This window comes from Mesitornis unicolor, unplaced genomic scaffold (genome assembly GCF_000695765.1).
Source record: "Mesitornis unicolor isolate BGI_N332 unplaced genomic scaffold, ASM69576v1 scaffold10654, whole genome shotgun sequence".
NCBI lineage: Eukaryota > Metazoa > Chordata > Aves > Mesitornithiformes > Mesitornithidae > Mesitornis > Mesitornis unicolor.
Window position 1 is genome coordinate 54,754 of NW_010180803.1, and position 25,114 is coordinate 79,867.

General features: G+C 41.1%; 1 protein-coding gene across 1 annotated transcript in view; it reads left to right on the top strand.

Annotated features, from left to right (window-relative positions):
• Positions 1-12,535, top strand: part of LOC104539618 (glutamate receptor ionotropic, delta-2) — a gene marked incomplete at its 5' end in the record, with an annotated part of 62,213 nt that extends 49,678 nt beyond the window's left edge. The window contains one exon of the mRNA XM_010183201.1: positions 12,365-12,535. Within this exon, the coding sequence (XP_010181503.1) occupies positions 12,365-12,535 (171 nt within the window). The remainder of the gene's footprint in view (positions 1-12,364) is intronic.
• Between the last annotated feature and the right edge of the window lie 12,579 nt (positions 12,536-25,114).

The window sequence follows — 25,114 nt, forward strand, 5'->3', positions numbered from 1 at the left end:
AAGAGGAAGACTAGGACCAGTTTGAAACAGCAGATCTGGTGGTTCAGACTGGATACTTGTTACACAAACATACTTGATGTCCTACCCAGCAGAGTGCCAACATACATGGTTAATTTTTGTGGGCTTAAACCATACTCATGCCAAGAAAACCCTGAGGTTGGGGTGTTAGAAGTTATTTCTTTAAAGAACAATTATAGTAAGCAGAAAGCCTCCAGTGTGGAGTCTGTTGAGCTGCACTAAGGTCTGGTGTCAGGACATGATCAGTGGCCATTGTGGGTGGTTTTCTCTCTTAGCCTTATTCATCTGCCTCCTCTGGAGCAATGTGAAATAGCAACACGCCTCTTTCACTCCCACTAAATATTTCAGGGGGCTTCAAATCCCATTCAGTGAGAAGTTTTGCACAGCATTCTTCCTAACATCTGTGCAGGGCTCTAAAATCTAGGAGAGGAGTGGTTTGGACTAAACCAGGACTCTTCCTGTGCATCGTGGCTATGCGTACCGGCTGTGGATGGTTCCTGGGGTGGACCAGAGAGTAGCCTGGCACAGCACTATTTGGGCTCTCCCTCCTGACATTGTCTCTCTGAGCTCCTTTGTGGGTGTGCAGGAGACCTTTTCTAATCATTACCTATACGGTACTTTCAGCTCCTGCAGGTTTTGCATGGTTAGGGTCACCAACATGACAGTCCCAGCTGAGTAGAGTAGAGGATCAGATGGATGTAGAAAAGCAATTTTCCTCTCTCCTGTTACTCAAACCTGCAAGACTGGCATGTGTCAGTGGTGTACTTGCATAGACAGTGACAAATGAGAATAATAAAGGACCTTTCACTCTCTGGAATTAGCCTGGCACCTTTTATATGCAACAAAATCCTTAGAAAGCCAAACAAAATAATGTCATTTTTCTATACCATGTATTACAATGCCTCCTGCTGCTGCCTTTTCTGACCTGATTCAAGCAACTGAGAAAATGTTTTCTGAGTTATTTTCTTGGAAAGAAATGTAGAGGGAGTGACCTTTCCAGCCATCAAGTTAAAAATTTAGAAGTAACAGCATGTCATTGAGGAAGGTATGCTGGGTTTCTTAAAGTGTGTCAACTAAAATAAAACTAAAACTCTTCTGTTACATAGACAGATTCTTTCCTTAGGCTGAAGAGTAATGATAATTGTGGTTTTTTCCACCATTTTATTATCTTTTGTTAAATTGCCAGCAAGCAGTTTATGTCTCTTTGTATTTGAAATAGGTGGCAGAGTTGTCCGGTTTGAAAATGTGACTACAATAAATCAGTTTCTTTTTAATAGCCAAGCTATGGGAGGAGAAGATTAAAGTGCCATGTGAAGTATTTTAAGAAGCATTTTAACCAGGCTGTAAACACATTTCATTCTTCTGTCTGTTTGCGTAAAATTCTCTATCTGGATAGACTACACACACTGCAGCCCTGGGATTGCCATGGCGGGAGAAGGTTATTTACCATTCCCGGCTCTAAAGCTTTTCCACTGCATGGGGGTTGATTGGTGTTTGTGGCTGTTTGCAGAACAGCTAGATAATGAAATAAAACAGGCCCCATTCTCTGCTGAATATAACAGAGGGAGGGATATAAATACCAGGGACTGTGTCAAGATGGGTGGAAAATATAATGCATCTGTACTGAAAAAAACAGCAGATCAGAAGCTGTGTTATACAGGTCTGTAAGTACCAAGCGGTTCTGGTCATAACACCACTCAAAGAGCAGAAGCTTTAGTTGTTTCATCACTGTGACCTCAGGACAGGATTTCCTTGTAATACCTTTCTAGCAAGTATTCTCAACCTGTGAGGAAACAAATCTAGGACATAGCACCTTCCCATTAGTGCGTCTTGTCCCTAACCGGGATCCAAATTCCAAGGAAACCTCAAAATCTCTCATCAATCTTCCACTAAGTGCTGGCTGCAGTTCCTAAATTTTCCTTTGTATGAGATGGATGGCCAGGACATATTTCTTGTAATTGATCCAAGGCACTGCAACATACCTTGGTCCAAAGCAGTCTGAATTTGTGACCTCTGGGAGACACTGAAGGAAATAATCTCTAAATTTTGTTTCACATGTGGCAGGAGTTCCAGGCACAGTTGTGTTTTATGTGATGCTTCACGTTTGCACTGGGGAGGCAGATGGACTGGGCCTTTCAACAGGCACTGGTACCCTGTCTCCTCGTTCATGGGTCTTCATCGGTGTGAGAAAGGACACCAGTCTGCTCATTTCTTATAGAGGAGAGGCACACAGATGCAGCTTGCTCAAAAACAGAATTTGATATGAAGAAAAAATAGGAGCTTATAAGTAGCAGTATCTTCAGAATCAAAATTTTGGCCTAAAGTGCTAAAATTTTGCTCAAGTCTTATCTTTACACAGAAGTTGTGTGTGAATCTCTCTTGAAGTCCCAAATGTTGTAGTTCACGGCATAGTCTGATCAGACAATGTTTGTGTTTGCATCCACCAATTTGGAAGCTGACTTGAGCATTACAGTCCTCATGAACCGAGTAACATGGAGGGAAAAATCTCATAAGAACAAGGATTATTTTACATAACGTTATATAACAACCAGACCCGTTCCTAGCTGAATGAAGACAAATTACATCAAAATACCAGTGAACCTTGCAGAGGATTTGTTTTTAATTTCTTTCTAATAGCAGTCCTAGACCTGGTGGAGTTCCTTCATTCCCCATAGAGTTTTACATGGTACACTTTTTGACAGATACTGTGTCAAATTGTATTATATCTTTTCATGATTTATATTGCACACAGTCTATACAGCTTTCAGTATGTTTTAGTTATTACTACTCTATAAAGTTTGTAAGCTGTGAGGTGTTTCTAACACCTCGTGACAAGTTTTATGTCCATTATGTGACTGTGGTTTTGATTTAATCTTTATCATATTATACTCAATCTGTAGAGTTATTTTTTTATTTTTATTATGTTCCTGCCATATTTTATGCCCTTACAAGTTTGTGTTTTATCTCTCGGTTCATTCAGCTCAAACACTGCTAGGCCTAGGTTCTGCTCTGAGTGTGTTCCCCATGTAGGCACAGAGTAAATCTATTGAACTGACCGTTACTTATTTAGTAGCTGCCAAATGTGGATGCCTGTACTGGGCCTTAGATTCCCATTGAACTTTTATTATTGGGCTCTAAATAATTTGAAATATGACCAAAAGAATAAACACGGCTAAAAAGAAGTCAAAACAGACAAAAGAAAATATAATTGTGGTTTTATCTTCTTCAGCCACAATAAAATATGCTCTCCATAGATATGTCATACGTAAGACAAAGGAGAATATATTTTCCTGGCATTGTATTTCCTCTGCTTTCTTGTATACATCTTGTGAATTGAACTTTTTCTAAAATTTAACATGAATGAGATAGCAACAGACATACCATATTGGACTTAACATAGATGTCCTATGCCTAGTTCTGTCAACTGTAACCTCATTTCTGGCATTGGAGCTATTCTGTGGGCAGGTCAGGATGAATTAGAAAAAAATATAATGGGAATCTGTGACTTGCACCTCCTTTGTTATTTACAAAGGTGTGTGAAATGAATGTTACAGCCTTGGATAAGTGAAAATGCCAGCACAGGTTGCAGTCAGAGATGAACTAAGTTATCTGCCCTTTAAGGGAAAGGCTATAAGTATTACGCTATAAGGATGCGAAACCCCAACTATCACCTGAAATTGGAGTTGCAATAAACATATAAAATCCTTAGTTGGTTGTGAAAGGTGCTCAGATGCATAAATTGCACTGGTTTGGGTGCTGTCTGAACTTGAAAATCCTTACATCTTTATTTACTCCAGTACATGAAGAAGCCAGATGCCTGCTCCTTTACCTGGTCTTGCTCTGCCTGACAGAGGCTGTGTGTTTTAAATGACCGTAACTGTATACTTTCTATTAACTGTTTTCTACAAAGGATGTGACCTCCTAGTTGGTGACTGCGAAACGCTGAGTGTTTTGGATTGTAGGAGATGTGTTCTCCGTGTTTCTTACCCTGGCACCCTGCTCCCCCTAGCAGCTTGCTGCGGGGTGGGCAGCAGCAGAGAGGAGCTAGTTTTTAAGACAATTATGGGGACAATATATGACAACTTGTTAAGTTGTGTTATTTTCTCAGTTGTTTGCATAGTGATAGCAAGCCAGGCAGTGTGGGCTGACTAAAAAATGCTGCACTGGTCTTCCTCATCCCATTGCTCCTGATGTTTTCCATGGGCCCTAAACTGCAAAAAGAAGAAAGATAAAACCTTCTTAGCTCAGATCTGTAAGGTTTTGCTTTCCTGTGGGTTCAAAGTACCTTCTTGTGAGAATTAAAATGCATTCAGGAGGGGAGTCTCCAAAGACCTGACAAGCAGGTTACAAGGGGCCGTGTGGTAGCATTAGGAACCCTTGTGGCCGAGCAGGCCAATGGCATCCTGGGGTGTATCAGAAGGGGTGTGGTGAGTAGGTCGAGAGAGGTTCTCCTTCCCCTCTACTCTGCCCTGGTATGACCGCATTTGGAATATTGTGTTCAAATCTGGGCCCCTCAGTTCAAGAAGGGCAGGGAGTTGCTTGAAAAAGAGTCCAGCGCAGGGCCACAAAGATGACTGAGGGAGTGGAGCTTCTCCCTTATGAGGAGCAGCTGAGGGAGCTGGGTCTCTTTAGCTTGGAGAAAAGGAGACTGAGGGGTGACCTCATTCATGTTTATCAATTTGTAAAGGGCGAATGTCAGGAGGAAGGAGCCAGGCTCTTCTCTCTGATGTCAAATGACAGGACAAGGGGCAATGGGTGCAAACTGGAGCATAGGAGGTTCAATCTGAACATGAGGAAAAACTTTTTTACTGTGAGGGTGACAGAGCACTGAACAGGCTGCCCAGAGAGGTTGTGGAGTCTCCTTCTCTGGAGTCATTCAAAACCCGCCTGGATGTGTTCCTGTGTGACCTGGTCTAGGTGATCCTGCTCTGGCAGGGGGGTTGGACTGGATGATCTTACGAGGTCCCTTCCAACTCCTGAGATTCTGTGATTAGGGGAATAACAGCTGTTAATAATGCACTGACCTGGGGATACAGGAACATTTATTTGTGCAGCATCTGCCACCTGGGCTGCATGGTCAGAAGGGACTGACCTGCCTGCAGGAGACTACTTGGGCTTAAAAAGGTTGCTTTTGCTGGAAATACCATAGGGTAGAAATTTCTCTGTGGAGCTTTTCCAGAGTACTTTGCTGGAAAACCTTCAAGGCACCAGGCTGTGCTGCAGCCTGAACTTAGGGCTTGGCAGAAGTACTCGGTTACAGACACCCCACAGCAGCCCTTACTGAACTCTCAGGGAAAAGGGATGCCAGGTATGGCTGGAAGGTAGAAACCTGAAGGGGCTGGGACAAATCTCAGTCTGCTTCTTTCTGCAGCCTCATGAACCGCTGTGCTTCAGGGGAAGGTTCCCTGCTAGAGAAGAAGAAGGTTGATGGTTTCATGCAGGTTTTCCGGAGAAAGAAATAGCTTTCAAGACCACCAAAGTCTATATGAAAGCAAACTGCTGTGGAAGCACTGAGGTTTATGATCTGAAGCTGCTCCTTCCAGCCCCAGCCCAAGCTTGTGAGGTTGCCAGCAGTTCATGCTTCTGATCTCCTGCAAAATGAGGAGAAACATGCTAAATTGTTGTGCAATGTAATTTCAGAGGGGAAAAAAAGAGGAGCTGGGAAGCACTTCTTTTGGAGCTTCAATCTTTGTCTAGATTTACCATGCCAAGCTGGCTGAATTGAACCTGGGCAGGAGCTGCTTCTCAAAGGGAGAAGGTTAAAATGGTTCAAAAGGAGATACTTAAATTCCTTTGTGTGAGCAGTGGGACATCCTGAATCCTATTACCACTATGAAAATGGTCAGAGCTTCTGTATAAGGAATATAAAAATTGAAAGTTGAATCAGTTTCTTTAAAATAAGTTTCTAGAATTAAGCTGTGTTGTTTCAAATTAGCTTTTACCAGAGGATTTTTCAGTAACATTGGTAGTTTTACAAAGAATTTTCATGTGGTGCAAGTTCTTTTTCACATGATGAGTGGTTTTGATGAGTAGTTTTTTGACTTCTGACGATTTTTCTATCCTTGGAGTTGGTATTCACTAAGAATTTCTTTGAATAAGGAATGCTGGCCAAGAATTACAGTTAGATTGACTCTGCTTCTATTCTAAAGAATGGGGACAAGAACCCTTCAGTTAGCACCATACTGGACTGATTTAATTTAAAGAGGGATGCAGCTTCTCTAAATTCACCTACATTTATCTTCTTCATGATACTTTAATCCACAGGATTTTACTTTTTCACGCAAATTAAGAGGATTGATCTGTGTATGCTTCCTCATTTAAATAGTCTTTCATTGGGAATTAGCTGCCACAAAAATACAAATATATCAGAAGGGGGGAGTCACTTTAGTGACATCTGGGTTACATTTGCCTCATTATTGAGAGTACCACTTGGCTACCACAGATCTAAGCATTTGAAGAACCTGAAGTGCTTTCATATAATTTCAGTATATGACCTTCACTGGTGATACCCTTAAAATAGTTTCCATTAGTATCTGCAGCATTAAGTTGTCATAAAATAAATGAGAAACTGGTATAAAAAAATTGGCTCCTTACCTTTCAAAGGTCTGCTTTGCTGAGATTTATTTTTTTCAGTTTTTTCTCCTTCTGTTTCTCTTCCATCTGAAATTAATGTTAGCTGTAACGAACCTGTGGTTCAGCTGCATGTCAACGATCAGCATGATCTGCTGCCTTTTCAGTGCTTTGCTGTGATTACCTGGAGAAGCAGCTGGCTCCGTTCTCTCACTGCCCTCAGAAATTGTGCCTTTGATTGGTCTCCACTCTGTTTTGCTCTGCTAGTTATTTTCTTTCTTGTAGTGTACAAGATGTGTTTAATTACAATGGCAAAATGTGAATGCAGTGAATGCTGGAGAAATTCTAACACAAAAGCGCCCTCTCCGTACAGAGCTCTCATACCTGACTAATTCTTCTAATTTTGGATTAATTATTCAAGGTCTTCCCAGTGTAACAAGTGAATGTGTGATCATGAGGCTTTTCTCAAGAAGTTGGTGGCAGGTTGCATATGAGGAATTAGTGTTTCTACTGATGAAGTTTTATCTGGAGCAAATAGACATGCCATTGAAGCTGATCTGACAATGTAATGAAAGATAAACTTCATACTGAAGAGAGGATGAGGCTGGGATTTTGAACCTCTTCTTTCTTCCTCTCAGCTCCCTGGTGTTTCATTTCCTCCTGCTGTTCACTCCTGGGCACTGGCTCAATAACGCTCTTAGAAATGATTCCACACTTTTCTGTTTGAATAGGTACAAAGAATAAGTTTCAGTGTTTGTCAAATAGTACCCTTTGAATTTATATAGTTTTCTATAGACCCTGCAAAATTACATCCTAAAGGTTTATTATTATTATTTAATTAGCTTCTTGCCTTGATGACTGAATAGAGTTTTATGTATATAGGAATGTTTATTCTGTGCTCTAACACCACCCTGGGAATCCAGCTCCCGTCATGCACCACAGAGAGCTGTCAGTCAGATTTGTATTCTGCCCGTACTCAGGTCCCTACTGCAGAGCACGACCCTCAAAGCACCGTACAGAGCAATTAATCAGTGCCCTTGATTGGTTTTAGGTCAGAGCTGGAGACGCTGCTGATATGAGGAAGACTCTGTTTCTGTTCTTGTGTTCTTGGCTAAAATAGGACTGACATTCATAGACAGAGAAAGGTGTACAGCAGTCAGAGGGGAAGGGTGAAGCCTGACTCCTAATGGAAATGAGTAGAAAAAACATCACCACTGTGCACCAGTGTGTAGGCACAGTGTATTCAGAAAACGTGCTTCATCAGCATTATCTAATAATTTTCATATTTTCTTCCAGGAAATTAATATCATTTTAATCATTTGAAACTTAAGATTTCCCTAGCCTTAAAAGTTATGTTGTTTTTATGATCGGTAGCACATTTTATGTATGGTGAAATATTTAAAAGAAATCTGCTGGAAAATAACTGCCAGTACTGTTTAACATGCAGCCTATTGGGTACATTTTTTCTTTCAGGAGGATTCTTTGTGTTTCTTTTAAAGAGGAATTTAAAATACAGCAAGGATATTGTCTGAGAATTCAAGTATGAAAAATTGCAGTAGGTGGTTGTTGTTTACTTACAATTATTTTTTCTGAAATGTATAGGTTTTTAGACCTAGAAATGTGGTTTTTAGAATGTTGGAGTTGTACACAAATACATTATTCAGCCTACTCTGCATGCACGGGTTAGCTGTAAGGAGAAATACTATCCGCATCCGTGTTGCATAAAATATGTGCATATGCAACAGTGTAATGGCTTTAAATGCTTTCCTCGTATAACTCAGCTGGATTTTGGTGGAGTCATCAGGGATAAATTTTAACTAATATCTGCAGACAGTGCTTCAGCAAATAAGAATCTCATAAATATGCAGTGACAGAAAATAGAAATATAACAGCCTCATAGAAATAGTTTTGCCATCTATATGCTGATGGCTCCTATTCTGTGTAACAACTCTTTTTACAGTAACTCCTTTGGAATTGCTCACAAAACCGTGAAGTCAAGTCAAGCATTTTTTTCCAGTACCATTCCTCTCAGTTTCGTTTAACAACCAGTGTAGCGCATCAGTTCAAAATACCCTGATGAACAACAAGCAGGTTCAAATTTGCCTGGTTTGGTTTTTTTTTCCTATGGCATTAGTCATCAGATACTCAAAAAATCCCTTTAGCCTCTGCCATACTGACAGGCAGGATGCCACTGGGAGGGAGACTGAAGTTTCAATTCCCTGTGCCTCGGTGGACTGGAAAGGTGGGGTTGCTGCTGAATAATAACATGTCACCCTCCTGCAAACGCTTCCCTGGCGTTCCTGGGCTGCGCAGCCGTGTGTGAACAGCATCCAGATTCACCACCATCCTGAAATGTTATTACCTCAACACAAAATGCCAATATAATGATGCGAAAATGTTGAATCAGGGATGCAGATCTTCTGCGAGTAGTGAGTTATAGATGTTACAAAGAAGCGTTTCTTGTTCCAAGGAGATCTTGCTTTTCTTTAGCCACCATAATTGACTGTAAGCTCCTTAACGTTTTCTTATAATGCAGTGCTGGAATTTTTGCTGTTCATTTTGAGGCCCAAAGTGGAAGCCTTCAGCTTTCAGCTATTGGAAAGCTACAGACTATGTGCTTCTCACAGTAAAAGGGAGAGAGAGAGAAGGATATAGGTCTTTAATTGACATTTTGTTCAGAAATTCTCTTCTCCTTTCACACAGAGCATCATTCCCCCCTTTTCATGGCATAGCTACCCCTTATTTGTAGGTGCAAACCTGTAAAACATCAGCAGTGTTCCAGATGTGCTATACTCTAGCAAAATTTTGTTCTTAGATTTTTAGGCTAAAACCAGTTTTAAGCTGTGTGAAAGACCCACAGGCAGGTGGTTTAGACTATGAGTCTCAGAAGAAAGGTATGGTAAGAAGGGAATCGTATGCCTCCTGAGCTGCCAGATAATGGATTCTCTCTTAGCAAGGCAGGTGTTTTTCTCATATATGAAAATTAAGAATTGGAGACAGGTCAGAAGTGATGTCACGGCTAATGGCAGGACTGAACTGATAGATTTGCAAGGAAAGATTAAAAAAAGCCATATCCAGCTCAGTTAAATAACAGAAAGATTCATCAGTAATATATCAGCCCCAAAGTGAAAGTACTTAGAACTGCAAAAGTAAAAATAACTAGGAATGACACCAGAAAGCTATTTTAAAAATAGTAGTAAAAATAAATATGTTGAACAGCAGTAAAACTGTTAGGCTGAGGAGTAGTTGCATAGAGTGATTGCCAGTATGACAATTGCAGCTTACGTTTGCTCCATGGATTTGAATTCCCTAGATTTGTAAATGGATAGGGCAAAAATGCTAAAAAGGACACGTTTTATTGCATGGAGCAATCATGTGTTGAAGGTAAATGGCTGGGATGATCCCTTCTGGCTCTTCAATCTCTTTCCTGCCCAGCGTGCCTTAACTGAGGCTCACTGTGATCTTATCTCTGAAAAGTAATATCTTTGTGGGAACCCGAACTGTGATACTATCAGGTCTGCTCTAAGGATCTTGTATATACCACTTCGTCATAGATAATATTGACAGTAAGTGCTCTTACCACTTTTATATATTCTTACTGCGAGTTGTTTTACAGCAAGGCAGCCAAATCAAGAGATTTTTTTCCTGACCAGCTGAGCAACTGATAAGTCTCTTTACAAGCACTTAGGTGAATTCAGTGTTCTGGGACGTTAAAAGGGTGGGTTAGGACAAAAGCGAGTGTCAAAACATAACCTTCTGCTCTTGCCATCACCTCAAAGTTTATCTCCCCACGTGTAAAATTACTCGTCCTTTGAACCCCGCTTTACCTTAATTCCTTTGTTTGGAAAGTCAATCTGATCCTTTTCAGGATTCATTTCTCCCCTTCTGATCTTCTGCTTTAGTCTCCTATTTCCCTCCCTTGCTGTCTGCACATCATGGTCCTTTTTCAGGCTGAGTCATTATCCTTTTAAATGCTCCTAGGAAGGGCTTTTTTCTCAGTCATGCTATCTGCTTCTTAGCCAAGTGGTGCCTGTAGGAAGATCAGAATAACCCAAGCTAGGAAGAGCTCTGTGAATTGCAGTGCCTGTAAAACAAGCTTTACAAGTTGCATTGTTTGTTAACAGCGAGTTCACTTCTATCCCTATTCCCTGGCTGTTTAGATAGACCTAAACCTCCACTGAGAAGCAAGAAGAAAACCTATTTTTGACCATTTTCGGAGCCTGAAGATTAAAACTGACTCAGTCCTGAATTTTTGTGTGTGTGTGTATGTGTGTGTGTGTGTATTTTGAAGAGAATTTTCTTTATTGTGCCAATCACGCACAATCCACAGATGATATGGCTCCCTTCTGCTCTAAAATCTTCACAATTCCTCCCCGTACCTTGAATGGAAATAGGAAATATTCCCTTTCCAGGCCTGCAGTGTCTAATTCAGATTGATTATGCATGAAAAGGAATGTGTCCCAAATGCAATCGTTCCTTGTGCACTACATCTTGTGAGCAAGCAGCCGGTGTGGCTTGCTTCAGTAACTTTTATATGTAAACAGTCTTTAAAAACATAATCTACATTGTCAAAGCCTAATCTAAATGATGTACTGACATTGCTTATTTTGATATGCTGACTTGGTTTTGAATTCTCGCTGGATCGCCTGGCCCCAGATGGCCTTTTTGTGTCTGTTTACTTCTCACTTAGCTGTCACATATTTATTCCCATTAGATGTACAAAGTCAATGGGTTCAGCCTGGTTTTGCAGCTTACTTGGCTAATACAGCATTGGGAAAGCGCTGAGTGAAGCCAAGCAGAGGGTCAGGAAAGAAGCAATGCGGTTTTTGAGGTCTGACAGAGAGACCAACGAGACAGAAAACTGGTAAATGATCCAGCAGAGCAGCAAGAGATTATTTTTTTTTCAGGAAAACATGATTTGACTGGAAAGTAGAAGTTCACTGAAATAGGGAAGGATTTGTTTAGACTCAGTTTTTGGTTTTTAAATCTTACTTCTGAATAAATGCTGAAATTTTGTATAAATCCCATATACTGAAATAAAAAGAAAATTCTGGATTTGTTTCAAATGTGAATGGATATTAAAATGTTAATTTCAAAGCTTTTAAATATAATGAGTTGGTTTTGGATTTATCTTAGTCAAACAGTTGAAGTGCACTACATGATCTTGCTCTACGGAAGCCAATCCTTCAAGCTAAGAAAAATAATCCCAAAAAATCTAGTTGGCATGATCTTGCCCACAGTTATGTGCAGAGCCCAAAAGACAAATGGGTGTTCATGGCATCGACAGCAACCTGAAGCATGACTGAAATGTGGACCATGTTGAATCATGGTCTTCCATCTGGATAGCCATACCTGCCCTCCCAGCTTCTCCCACTGTGAATACCTTCCCTATAAATGATTGCTTTTACAGCTGAAAAACAAAATTTAGTGGGGGATTTGAGGTGGAACTTAGCATTGATGGAGGGAGCCTGATGCTTCCTTTGTTCCCTGAGAGGGACAGTAGAGGTTTCCTGCATGGCACTGTTTCACCAATGGTAAATTGTTCTCAGATTGCATTTCTTCCATTTCTGCTGAGGTGCTCAGCCAAAGCTCCACGTGGCACCAGTCACAGTGCACATTTTGTGCTGGCAGCTGTTGACCACCCAAACTTCACTTTCTTTAAAGAACAGACTGTGTCGAAACTCCCACATTTTACGTGCACTAACTTCCTTTTGGACTTGACAGTACATATGGACTTGACAGTACATAGTCTGAGCTATTCCTCTTTTTACCACAGGTGAAATATGGGAACTACGCCTTTGTATGGGACGCAGCAGTACTGGAGTACGTGGCCATCAACGACGCAGAATGCTCTTTTTACACAGTCGGGAACACTGTTGCGGACAGAGGATATGGGATTGCACTGCAGCATGGCAGCCCCTACCGAGACGTTTTCTCACAAAGGTAAGTGTTTGCAGAAGGAGGAGCAGGTCCTAAGGGAAGGTGACTCTCAGCTCTGAACCCTTCTTTCAATTTAATTTTCTGTGAAGGGAAAACATCTTGTGCTTGCAGTTCATTTCTTACATAGGCATTCATTTCCTCAGAGACATAGGATTATTCACTTTTCTAGAAACTGCTTTAAAAACACTTCGTGTTTCTCTTTTTTGAATTGTTCTTGTTTCTCTTGAAAAACATTAATGAGATAGGCTGAATTCATTAGCAGGAAAATGAGGAAAGAGTTGATTCATTTGTTATAGAGGGACAGCATAACTCAACCTTCCTGCTACAGAAGCCTTTTCTTAAAGAGAAAAACGTAAACTTGGACACTGATGGGAAAACTGAAGGGGATGAACAAGAACATTTGATGTTTCAGTGAAAAGAACCCTATTAGCACCCAAAAGCTTAGATGCTTATCCCAATACTAATCGATCTCTTGGGCTACAAAAGTGAGGTCTCTAGAGATGCTTCTGGTACTGTGTTGCTATTGGGATCAGAAGTACTAAATTAGTTGTATGTATTGTGCCTCTGCAGTATTTGTGCTTCACTCTAGTATTGATTCCTAGATCAGGATGTGTGTGAGATGTGAAAAACAATCAAACAATTTAAAAGTGTAATATCTGCAGTCTGACTTTTAGGAGAAGATGTGGGCTGATCTCATGGCTCTTTTCATTCTGAACCTCTTCTCTCAATCTGGTTTCTAATGGCTTGTGTTAGATGCGTGTAACAAAATTTTACAGTTGCTGTGATGGAATTTCTTTTGTGTGGTTGCCATAACGAACGTGAACCATTTTGTCATACAAATACGCTTCATTCAGGCTATTGCCTTTGCCTTCAGTCCATAAAATGAGGTAAGGGGGAAAAGAAGTCAATACGCAGATTTAGAGGAATCACCGTCTATCCACATATACTGCATGAACAGAGAAGGATTCAGTTCTTTGAATATGCTCTATGTTGGGAGGAATTTGGCTGAATTTTGTGCTGATACAGCAGTACCATAATACAAAAGTTCACAGGATCAATTAAAAAAAATAATATCAATGAAAAATACATATATGCTTTATATACATCAATATAGACAATTATTTACTGGATACTTTAATACTCCAGCCATGACCAGGCTGGCTTTGCTAAAAATCTCTGGCTTTGTAGTGTTTGGGGTCTCCACACAAAACAAAGGAGCAAAATTTCTTCCTGTAATCTAAGAAATGCTTGCAGATGATAGATGTCTCAGCTGCTAGTCAAGGTGTTAAGTCATCCTCTTCAGAGCATTACCCATGTGAGCTTGAGTACAAAAATTTGAAGCCATAGGGGACTTCCATAGACTGTGTGTTTATTACTACATACAATGAGTGTGCCGAGTGGCATGGCATGGCTTGTGCCCACATAGATGAGCATTCTTCATCCCCACCACGACTGCTCTCCAAGTCAAGGTGGGTGTATCTAAACCACCCCTTAGGGACTGCTTCTGACATCATTCATATACTTGTTATAGTCCTCAGCACATGGGGGAAGTGGTTGTGGCTGGTTATGGTAAGTTGTTATCTTCTTGTCACAGTATTTGGTACCTGGAGAGTCTAGGTTACATCTTCTCCTGATACACTGCCTGTAGTGACTTCTGGATCATTGGTCTGTGCAGGCCTGACATTTCCAAGTGCAATTTTATTTTGTAACAAAATTTCAGCATTTTAGTGTATTATTATATCTTGAAGGTGTAGGAAAGCAGAACGAAGGATAAAAATTTGCACATATATAGCTCTTTTTATCTAAGGATCTTTGAAGCGATATTTAAATATTAGCATCTCTCAGTGGAAAGTAAATGCCATTTCCATTTAATGCTTAGCGAATCCATAGGATAAGGAGTCTTAAGCTAATTCCCAAGGTCAAATGTTTTTCCCTGGTGGAATCAGGGATCATAGACGATCAGATTTCCTCATTTTCCATTTCCTGCTATAGTTATCAGAGTTCAGGTAGATGAAGAAAGGAAATATTTGTGAGATACTGCGTCACAGGAGGGTCTGGATGGATGCACAAAACTTAGCACTGATGAGAAAGTAGCTCGTTCCATTATCAAGACTTATGGTTAAACAAAGAAATTGGAAATTGCTTGGAGTGATGCTACCTACAGGAGAATTTGGAGAGCCTGAGATATATATTCTGAAAATGTGCGTGCTGTCCCTTGTTTTTTATTTCTGTATTGTGAAAGCTTATTATATTGCACTTCTAATTATGTCCATAAATATAGGTTTACAGTTTGAAGCTGTGAAACACCACATAAGGAGCAAACACATGAAAGAGAAAGCGTGCTTACAAGGTAGCTTACAAGGTTTTGTTCTAAAAACCCTTCAGTACTGTTCCTTATGATTACTTCCATGTAGTTTTCACAAATCATCCTTACTTTTCTTCCTAATGAAAAGGCTGAGCAACCTTCAGCTGCTGCAGCCTGCATGCTAAAAAGAGAGGGATATAGTTTTCACTGGGTAGGATTAGCAAATGTTCACATGAATATTTCACGTTCTTTAATGCAGTAGGGAACTAGTTTGAAATATATTGACATTTCTTGATCTTTCCCCAAATAAATATATTTATGTGGAAATACAGGGGTTCTCTTTTATGAAATTTCCTATAAACCCATAAGCTGCACAGTGTTAAATCCCTAGGGTGCAGCTGTAAAAGGTCTGGCAAGCTTACAGGAGATTTTGGTCTCAACGCAGGAAGCACGGGCATGAGTTTAAGGCTTTTCATTACCTTTTCTGAACACTCAGGTGACTCCCAGAGAAAGAAGAAAAGAGATAGAGAGGTGCAAACACCCACCCCTTCTCTCCAATGCTGCAGGGCATCAGTTGCAGTAAAGATAACACTGCGGTTAAGTTTAGGCATTTGGGATTTCCAAAAACACTCTGTATTTGGGATGTCTGTTATGTTTTCCTGCGGGGGATTAACACATGCAGAATACTGTGGTCTTTGTGGACTGCAATGATATTCACCTGCACTGTGAAGTATTCCAGTCCCTATGGGAGTTTACTCGTCAGGCTGCTTGAGAAAAACATCAAACCTGCCAGCAGTTTGAAATGCTGAGAAGCCAGCAAAATCCATCCAGGACCTTGCAAAAAAAACATTTCCCCCCTTAAGTGATGGTGTGGCCCTTTATACCACAATCAGTTTGCAAGGTGCTAAAAAGAAGTCTGAAACAACCGAGAACCCTGTGAGAACCAAAGCCACGGTGATGGTCCTGGTGGCCGTGTACCTGTGTTTGGGATATGGGACTGCAGCTGGTAACCAGCTGGTTATCTGGTACACACTGTGCTGAAGAGATACACAAACTGCAGTGCCCCAAGCACCACATGGAGCCAGTGCTGACAACTGTGCTGCTCCCATGAATAGAATATGGCTAAATTAACATGAATAAATCAATATATACTTCATTTTAAATTGATGCAATTAAGCAAGTATTGTACAGAATGGGCTGCCATTGAGGTACATTTGCCTGCATTGATTCATATTGTGTTTATAATTTTACAGGTGTAAAGTGATCCCTGTACCCTTTAGAGAGAAGAGTGAGTGCTCCCACATATTTGAACTGATGCAATTTAAATTCAAAATTATTCTTACAAACACAACTTTGAGTATAATGAAATATTAGGGGAGAGTGGGGCAAAAGGCGTATCACTTAGAAACTCCATGCATATTTCCTGGGCTTTTAAAAAATTGATTCCAGCTACACCACAGAAAATGCAACCCTGTTCAGGATTATTCTTTCCAGACTCAAGGAAATGCAACATGATGAACAAAATGTTTTTGATGAGAAAATTTATACCACTCAAAGTGCAATATCAATATGCCTTCAAGAAAGTATTTTGTGCAGGTATGGCTTTGTGAAGGAGAAGGGTAACCAACTGAAAGCACTGTAAAGAAACTGGCCTTTGAGGCTGACCTTCTTCCCCACATGCAGAAAATCTTTTCTAGGCCAAAACATAGACATGAGCAGCAGTGAGTGGCCTGACTGCAGAACAAGATTGGCATTTTGCTGTATTGGGGTGTCAAAGTGGCCAGCTGAGTCCCACGTTGTGCCTGTGACCACTCTGTGCCTAACGCTCTCTCTGAAAACAGGTGTGTGGCCATAGCTCAAATAATATAGAAAATAATCTGGGTAACATGTGAATGATGGACCTGTCATAGTATCCTAATGGCTTCATTCACGTGTTGCAGATCTTGGTCTGGCCATTCCATTAGGCACTGGCAAATGCGCTCAGGTAGATTGCTGTCCCCTTTTCTTTGCCACTAAGCCTTAACCTTCTGAGCACCAGTAGCCTCCAGGTAGCATGTCAGTTTTCTCTCCCGCTCTTTTTGTTTCAAGGTAATGACAGGGGCTTTAGTAATAGGAACTGCCAAATTTCCTAGGAGAGTCTGAAGAGTCATTTCGTTTGTGAGGAACTTTGTGCTGACACTAAATTTGACACCTGTTGAGAAGTCTTTTCAACCCTAACCTTTAAAACTTCCCCTGTGCCCCTGGGAGGTATAAATGTAATAGCAAACTCTTTCCAGAGTATGTCATAGGATGTCTGTGCTTCCTATGGTGCAGCAGCAATGGCTCAGGCTCTGTGCTGGTGGCTGCTTTCTGGTGGGGGTCAAGGAGGGGGCAGCAGCAAACTGTTCAGATCCCACTCATGTCCCTGCTTCCTCCACTGGCCTTTTCTGCGCTACAGTCTTGGCCATGCAACACATTAGAGGCAGAGGGAGAGGAAAGACTAATTTCATGCTCATCAGAGGCCAGTGGCTGCCTTTTCACTTAAGTAACTAGAAGCTGTCAACACCCAGTACCTCTGAAAAATCAAGCCACAGTTATTTTGCTTTCTTCATATCCCAAGAGCATCCATGTGCATTCTGCCCCAATGATTTCACTTTTAAATAAGTGGAAACAGTGACAATAAATAAAAAAAAAAGACAAGATTGCCCTCAGAGTCCACAGCATGGGTCTCTTGCTTGGCTCTCATCAGCTGTGTTTCCCCAAACAGCACTGACCCCGGCTGACAACAAGCTTATGGACACTCTATGTTGTCTGTGTGCCAGAAGAAGCACCAGCAGTCACGTACCTCTGAGAGGAGGGGTATGTGATGGTGTATTGTATGGAAGGTGTAACTACCATATAGCTTCTGCAGAATCCTCAGATTGATTTTGGCATAAATCACAAAAGGTCGCAATGAATTTGTGTCACTTCTTTCTTCTCTGAGGAAAAAAAGAAACTAAGACTTGCAACGATTGCCCCATAGCAAGTCTAAAGACAACTCACTGGCAGCAAGTGTTGCAGTTTCAAATGTCCAAAACCTTGGAGACAAGTGTTGCATTTCAGATTCCCCCTTACTAAATCATTATGGTTATGCTTTAAATAAATGGCATGGATTTTCTCTTGTCCTCTTTTTATCTCATCAGTAAAACCCTGAGTTTTAGAAAGTTCCTGCCCTGAGTCATAAATTTGTGTTCTTCCTGTCTCCTCGCTGTTAATTCTCTCTCCTTAGATTTTCATTCTGTGTCTTGGAGGTCACTAATGTCCAAGGAGTCCAGCACAAGGAAAATTACTTCCTTCCTAACTACCTTGATTTCTTTTTCTGAGCCCTTGGGACTATGTATCCCTTCCTTTGAGGAGGTCCCCCCATCTTCTTTTTTTTTTTTTTTTTTTAAATGAAAACACAAGAGAGTGTTCCTTACTCGCTGATTTATCTTTTACCAGCTTGGGGAAAAGAAGAGTTTTGGATTACATCCTCACCCTGCAGAGGGGTGACCATAATGATCTAATTGGATTTTTCATTATTAAATACAGTCATCATCTGAAGAACAGCGGATGCCTTTGTAAGAGCTCAGCTTTGCTTTGCCTACATTATTTGCTTAGAATTGAAATACTGTTCTGAGCCCTATATATAACATTATAACAGGAGAGAAACCAGTAAAATCCTCCTCCAAAGAACTTCTTTCGTATTATTCCAGAAAATTAGAAAACTTCGCACATTGGGAGAATTATTGGACATGAAGCAAACTCCTGAATTTAAATAGAAACCTTTAATTCTTAGAGCTTGCCCTTAGATCATGTCACAACCAAAATTACACTAGTGAGAGGAGAAAGAATCAGAATTAGTTCCAGATTCCTGAGCAATCTGACATGAGAGCCCAGTCTTGATTCATGTACAGTCACTGTTAAAAAAAGCCTTAACTTCAGAGTAGCACATAATAGCAAGACAGTTTCCCAGATAACAAGGAAACTTAAAAAAAACCCAAAGCCTGTAGTAACGCACCAGTGTAATAGTTCTTGGCTATCCAAAATAACACAGTCTATCCTTAGTTTTTGTTGTCTACGTTAGACTCATAGGAGTGAAACTGGGAATTGCATCAGGCCCTAGGTCTCAAAACACGTCCACCTTCCTTTCTCGTGACCCAAGTCCTCCCAGATACACAAGTGGCCTTCGTGCTGGGAAACTCACCTGGTGGAAGTGCTGCTCTGCCAGCTGACCGCCCCGCTGTGCTCTCTTCTTTTGTCTACCAAGCCCGTGACCATCTGATCAAGCGTACAGTTTTCTGCAATCCTGTATGAGCACATTGCTAATAGGTTTCCCCATGCACCAGATGATCCAGTGTTGTCACTTTGCATCCAGCTCCACAAACTGCCTGATGCAGAGCTGCAGGTTTTGAAGATTCCTGCACGGTCATCAGAAGTGTTTCCTGGCTTTATCATCCATTTGCATTTCACTTGCTATAGCTGAAGGACTGCAGAGAAGTTGTGGCTCTCATACATCATATTGCAAGAGCAATGGTTTTGTTGATTCTTGATGGTGTGCATCTGGTGCTCGCAGGTTTCACAGTAGAGTCGTGATTAGGAGTTGAAAGAGATGGAGATGCCTACAGGAACACAGACTTTAGCAACTTTTTAATATGCTATAACGTTAACTGATGGGGCAGGTTAAAAGATTCTGCAGCAGGTTTGAAGTTTATAACATGCACATAATGGAAAATTAATTAATGAAAACATACAAAGGCAGTGAGCAGATTAGTGAGCTTTTTAAATATACCATAATATTAATTGATGGGGTAAGGTAAAGGATCCTGAAGTAGCAGCACTGAGATGAAACATGAGAAAGAAAAATGCAAGGGAAAGACATTAGATCTCCTTGCCTTTGCACAGCATAAAGCTATGAGAATCAGAGAGCTGCCTGCTGACTTCATCATGGGAAGGCACCTCTGCATCCAAATAATGCTGCGGTGAAGGAGTTGCTTGTGTTGGAAAAGAGGTGCCATGAAAAAGACAGCTTCAAGCCTTTTCTTCTTCCTAATCAGTGCTCCCTTTCAGAAAGGGCACTGCATTTAAAGTTTCAGAAAGGCAAGCTAGGTAAGCTGGTTATGCATATTAATTCCACATCATTACCTATGCGCCACCCCAAAGAAAACAGTCTAATTGTAATGTGTTAAATTCCAGTAGATAACACTCTGCAAGCTATTTCTTAGTACTTTCTATCCACTTCTCTAGCCTTAGGCATCTCAGACTTGGCGTGTAAAATGGCCAGATATTACCCAGTGACGTGTGTGCAGTACAGTCAGTGGAACGCTATATGGAAGCAACATTTCTTGTAAGCTGAGTTGTTCATGTGTTTTAAAGTTTTATAGAGTGAGTAAGTGCATGGCTGCAGAATTTGAATCTGCTTGGTTATAAATCTGGTGACAGTAAAGCTAAAAGAAGTCTCAGCAAGTGGCTTCCCTCCAGAAACTTGCCTTTTTATGAATTTCTAAAGAAGATATTAAGTTTACAGTTAATGCACACTTTCTTGTAGTATGTTTTTTGATTTCTGGCTACCTTCTCTTACATTTCTGTGCATGAGTCTCAAGAGGGAGCGGGTTTAACTACTCACTCCAACTCACTTGGGCAGCAGCATTGCTTTTAGTGGGGTGGAAAGCGAGTGCAGAGCTTTCCCTGCAGATAGGAAGGATTCATCCAGAACTGTAATAACCACAAATAAGGGTTTAGCTCGCCTCCCGCATGCCAGCACTACCTGCCAAATGTTCCTGCCTCTTGACCTCGGTTGCTTAAAACACACTGGTCAACCTATTTCAGTTAAAATGAGCAAGAGTAGCAAAACAGAGAGAATAATAGATCTTGCCTAACCCATTTTGTTGGCTTAAAAGGTAATTAACCTTTAGCTGGACCATAGAGCTGGTCTTCAGCTGCTGCTGTTTTCCAGATAAAAATGAAAGGCTTTTGCTTGAAAATAAAGGTTGTTTTCAAAGCCAAAATATGCTCTGGTAAGTAGTGAACTTGATGGTATGACAACTGGGGGGATTTATCCATACCTGAGCTAAGAATTTTGCTTTCATCCAGGGAGCTGCTGCATCAGGGCCTGCCTCAGCCTGCAGAGATTTCCCGTGCCATAAAGCACCTATCTGCTATTTGTCACCCATCCTTGATCGTGTGAAGGAAGATGGTAGCCTTGCTTGATGACTTCGGTCAAGTTCGAAGATAGAGAAAGAAAAAGAGTACATGGAAGGTCCCCAGGACATGGAGCAGTAGCAGGGTTTGTAGCAGAGCTGTCTTCCCTTGCTGAAACAGGATGTAAGGAAGAAGAAAGCTGGTTGCAGGGACAGAGGGAGTGAGAGGAGAGGCACTGAGGAGAGGGAGGAGCTGGGTGCTTGTGAATGGTTATGGGGGCGTGAATAGATGGAGCCTTCCTTAGTGCTCAGCTCCATGCAGGGAGGAGACTAGCAAAGCAAGAAATTTAAGGAAACCACCCAGAGAAGCTTTCTGCTGTGTCTCAGAGCAAGCACGTGAGGTAGGTTGCAATCAGGTGGAAACTGGGAGGAGAAGTCAGACAGTGTCCCCAGCAGGGCCACCAGTGTGTCTGAGCACGGTGGTTAGAGAGGAGTGGATTCATTGAAAGGTAAAGATGGAGTGGGAAAGCCTTTACTCAATGTATGGGACCTCAATAGCCTTGAGGAAATAATGCTCTGTAGATGAGGGATCATGACATTTCAAGGAACTCTGTCCTAATCCTGAAGATTAGGTGGTGGTGGCAAGAAAACCAAGGCAGTAAGCTGCAAAGAGGCTTGTGTCAACATTTTCGTCTGACAGGGGGTAAACAGTAAGTGGGAGTCATGGGAAGTGGGCACGTAGGCACCAGGAGCGCTTATCCAGCTGTCCTGCTGCTGCGGGCATTACGGAGTCAGTCGGATCCAAATTTTCCTTGAAATATTTCACAGACCTAATCTCTAGCATGATCGTGGTTCAGAATGGGATCCCAAAAAAGCTCACCTTGGCGCTGTAGTTTTTTTGAGGGATCAAAACAGATAGAAGCATTTGCTAACATGAATCAGCTGGATATCTCTGGGACTCTTGCTTGCACAATGTGTTTTATATGCTGCTTTAGTACCAATCAGGTGAGGTTAGCCCAAAATAAAGCAGGGCCCTGATCCAAGCCATCACAGCTCTGATAACTTCAATAAAAACCAAGTGGCTTTCCAGACCCAGGTTTTGTACATAAGCATGGCTTCATTCTGCTTTATGACTAAGTGCAAGCAGAAAAAAGGATTATATGGCCGAGGAAAAACTGCGTGCCACTATATTCATAAAACACTTTTGCAAAGTGCATTTAGTAATTTGCCATTGTAACCACCTGCACGCAGAGCTTTCAGTAGAGAGCTCTGACACTGTATTTAGTTCATACTTTGACTGCTCAGCTAAAACTTCCATTTGTATGCATTTATTCTGCTTTGCACATTATGTTATCAGTCACTTTCAATATTTCAAAGTCACAGCAGTCTTTTTCTGACATACATTTGTCGGAATGAACTGCCTTGATTGCTTTTATTACAGACTGCTGTTCCTGACTAAGGGAAAAGTCTTATATAGAATCAGAGTATTGAAATTGCTCAATTAAACAATAGATAAAACAAAATAAAGTTAGAATAAATGAACAGAAATAGATGCTTTAAGTGACCTGCCAAAAAAATAAATTAAAAAAAAGGAGATAAGGAGGGCAAGGCAGGATCTATAATCCCACACAACAAAATTCATCAGGAAAAATTTGGGGTTTTAAATTCACATGCAAGGTATTGAAAATTGCTCTTTTCTGCTGCCTGGTAGTGAGTCAGTAAAGTATGTCTTAGTTGGACTTACTCTTAATCAAATACTTTATCATATTCCTCTAATGATCACTCTCAATAGAAGGATTTTAATAATCAGTCCATTATAGTCACAGCACAACATAATGAGGGGCTTTGGCCTAGCCCAAGAGGGTGCTTACACTCCTGATTAAGTCCTAGTGGTAGTAATTTATCATGGCACATGAGCACATCTCTCTCTCTCACATGTGCTTAATAGCATGCAGGGGCTTTGCTGCTTCACTGTAAAAGCCCTTACAGTTTGGGACTGAACACTGGGGGAAGCACATTTGTTTGGAAAGGTGATGATCCTGTTATGCTTGTTGTAAATAAAAAAATATTTTTTTTCCTTATATTTGCTACTATTGTCTCCAGCTGAAAGAATAACATAACAACAGGAGAATTTCCAAAGCAGTGAAGAAAAGCTGCTACTTAATTACCTGGCTTTGTGGATAGCTACGTACTACAGCTGCTCCTACCAAAGTGGAAAGGTTTCAACTGGTAACAAGCATGAAAAGGCAAAATAACTTTATTGGCTGCAGTTTCATAGGTAGGATGCCTAAATACAAGCAAAGAGATTATCAATATCTGCAAAGGTATCAGATTAGTACCAAAAGCTCGTAAGACGGATGAGCTGTTTTTTTGGATTTGTTTGGGTTTTTAATTAAAAAAAATCATTTTTTTAAATTAAAAAACCCAAACAAACGCCATTACAGTAATATTTGGAGTGAAAAGTAGCAGAGTAGTAAGCATGGATTTGCAGCCTTGAAAGCAGGGATTAGAAGTTCCTGGCCCGAGACTGATTTTTTGTCTTTGCTTGGGGTACTCCCAGAGCAGCAAGTGAGAGGAAGCATGCAGAACTGAGCCCTGAGTTACTTGGGAAGTATGTGCTCTGTTTTTAATATCATTTGGTTGTATTAATTTCCTTGGGTTTGGGGGACTTTAGCTAATTAGCTATGGATCTTCAGATCATGGAATTATGCCAGATTTGTACTGCTTTAGCTGACGGGAGGATTTAATCCTATAAATATGTCTTTGGCATCATTTATATGTATGGCTTAAGATTAACATCCCCGTGAAACAGGCAATTTATGTTCATTTCTTTTTTTTTGCCTCTGAAGCACTATGCAAAGCTACAGAAAGGTGTCAGCTCTGCCAGTCACACTTGTGCAGCTATCAGGGCTTCCAAAAACCCATCTGGGTTCACTCGCAGCATCAAATTCTCCTGTATTCTTCCTCCATTTTATATAAATCTGGAGAAAGTGTAAAATCCATAGAATGAAAGCAATTGAAAAAGAAGCATGGTTAAAACCCAGAGGAAGTGCAGATTTGTTGATCTTCATGTCCCTCTTAAATTAGAAACACCTACGATGCTCATTTTTATTTTCTTTTAAGAGTAGCAATCTTGCTCCCAGTTAAATATATAAGGCCTCTTGAAAATAAGGGGTTTTAGAAAGAGCCACTGACAAGTGTTTAACCCAAGAATAAATATGTGCATGGCTGTATATGTAAGTTCCTGTGCTGGCAGCAACATTTATGTTTTATTCTCACCCCAAAATGAAATGTTTGTGTGCGTAGCTGGGCCAGCAGCAGAGAGCAGAGGAATAACACATAGCAATGCCCTCAGTTAGCATGGGCCCTTCCAGCTGCTTCAGTCTTGTGTAGAAACCTGTGGTCCTTTGTGCTGCCAAATGGGGATGGTGGTCTGCAGTGGGGCCCCGCAGGGTGCAGGCCCTGGGTGGGTGCGAGGGAGCAACCCTTGGCATGGCTGGGCAAGACCTGGGTCGAGGGGTGTGGAGGGGGCCATAAACACTTGACCCCGTGGGGTGGTGGCTTCCGAACCACCTCAAAAACAAACCTGGGGCTTGGAATCAGTACTGTCATTCATTGTGAAGGAGAGAGAGGTCTTTTTATTTCCTTTTTTCCCCCCAGTTTCTAGGAAGTGTGAATGGTTTCTCTGTTCACTCAGCTGAACTGTTGCCATCTTGTTGCTTGTGTTTGAAATAAAGCCTGAGTAAGCGACTCTCACCAGGAGACTTCTGTCCAGGGCTGGCAGGATGGGAAGCAGACCTGTGCTCTTTTCAGCCTGTTGCAATTCAAGATGATTCCCACAGCGCAAACATTTCAGGTTCAATTTTGACGATTTTCTTGGTCACAGAGATGCTTTCTTATGCCCCATAGGCAGTTGCATACACACTAGTATCTTTTCCCAAACTGAGGAAAAAGTAGAGATGCCAGTCCTTCATCTTGGCTAGGCAACGATAAGCTCCTTGCTAAAATTTTTAAATGTTACAGCCCTTCAGATCATTAATATACATCTAGCCTATCCTTTACAGCTGGAATTATCGCAGGGCTGAATCTTAATAGTAATGGCGAGAGTTATTGCTGTGTAAATAGCACAGTATCTTTATTCAGC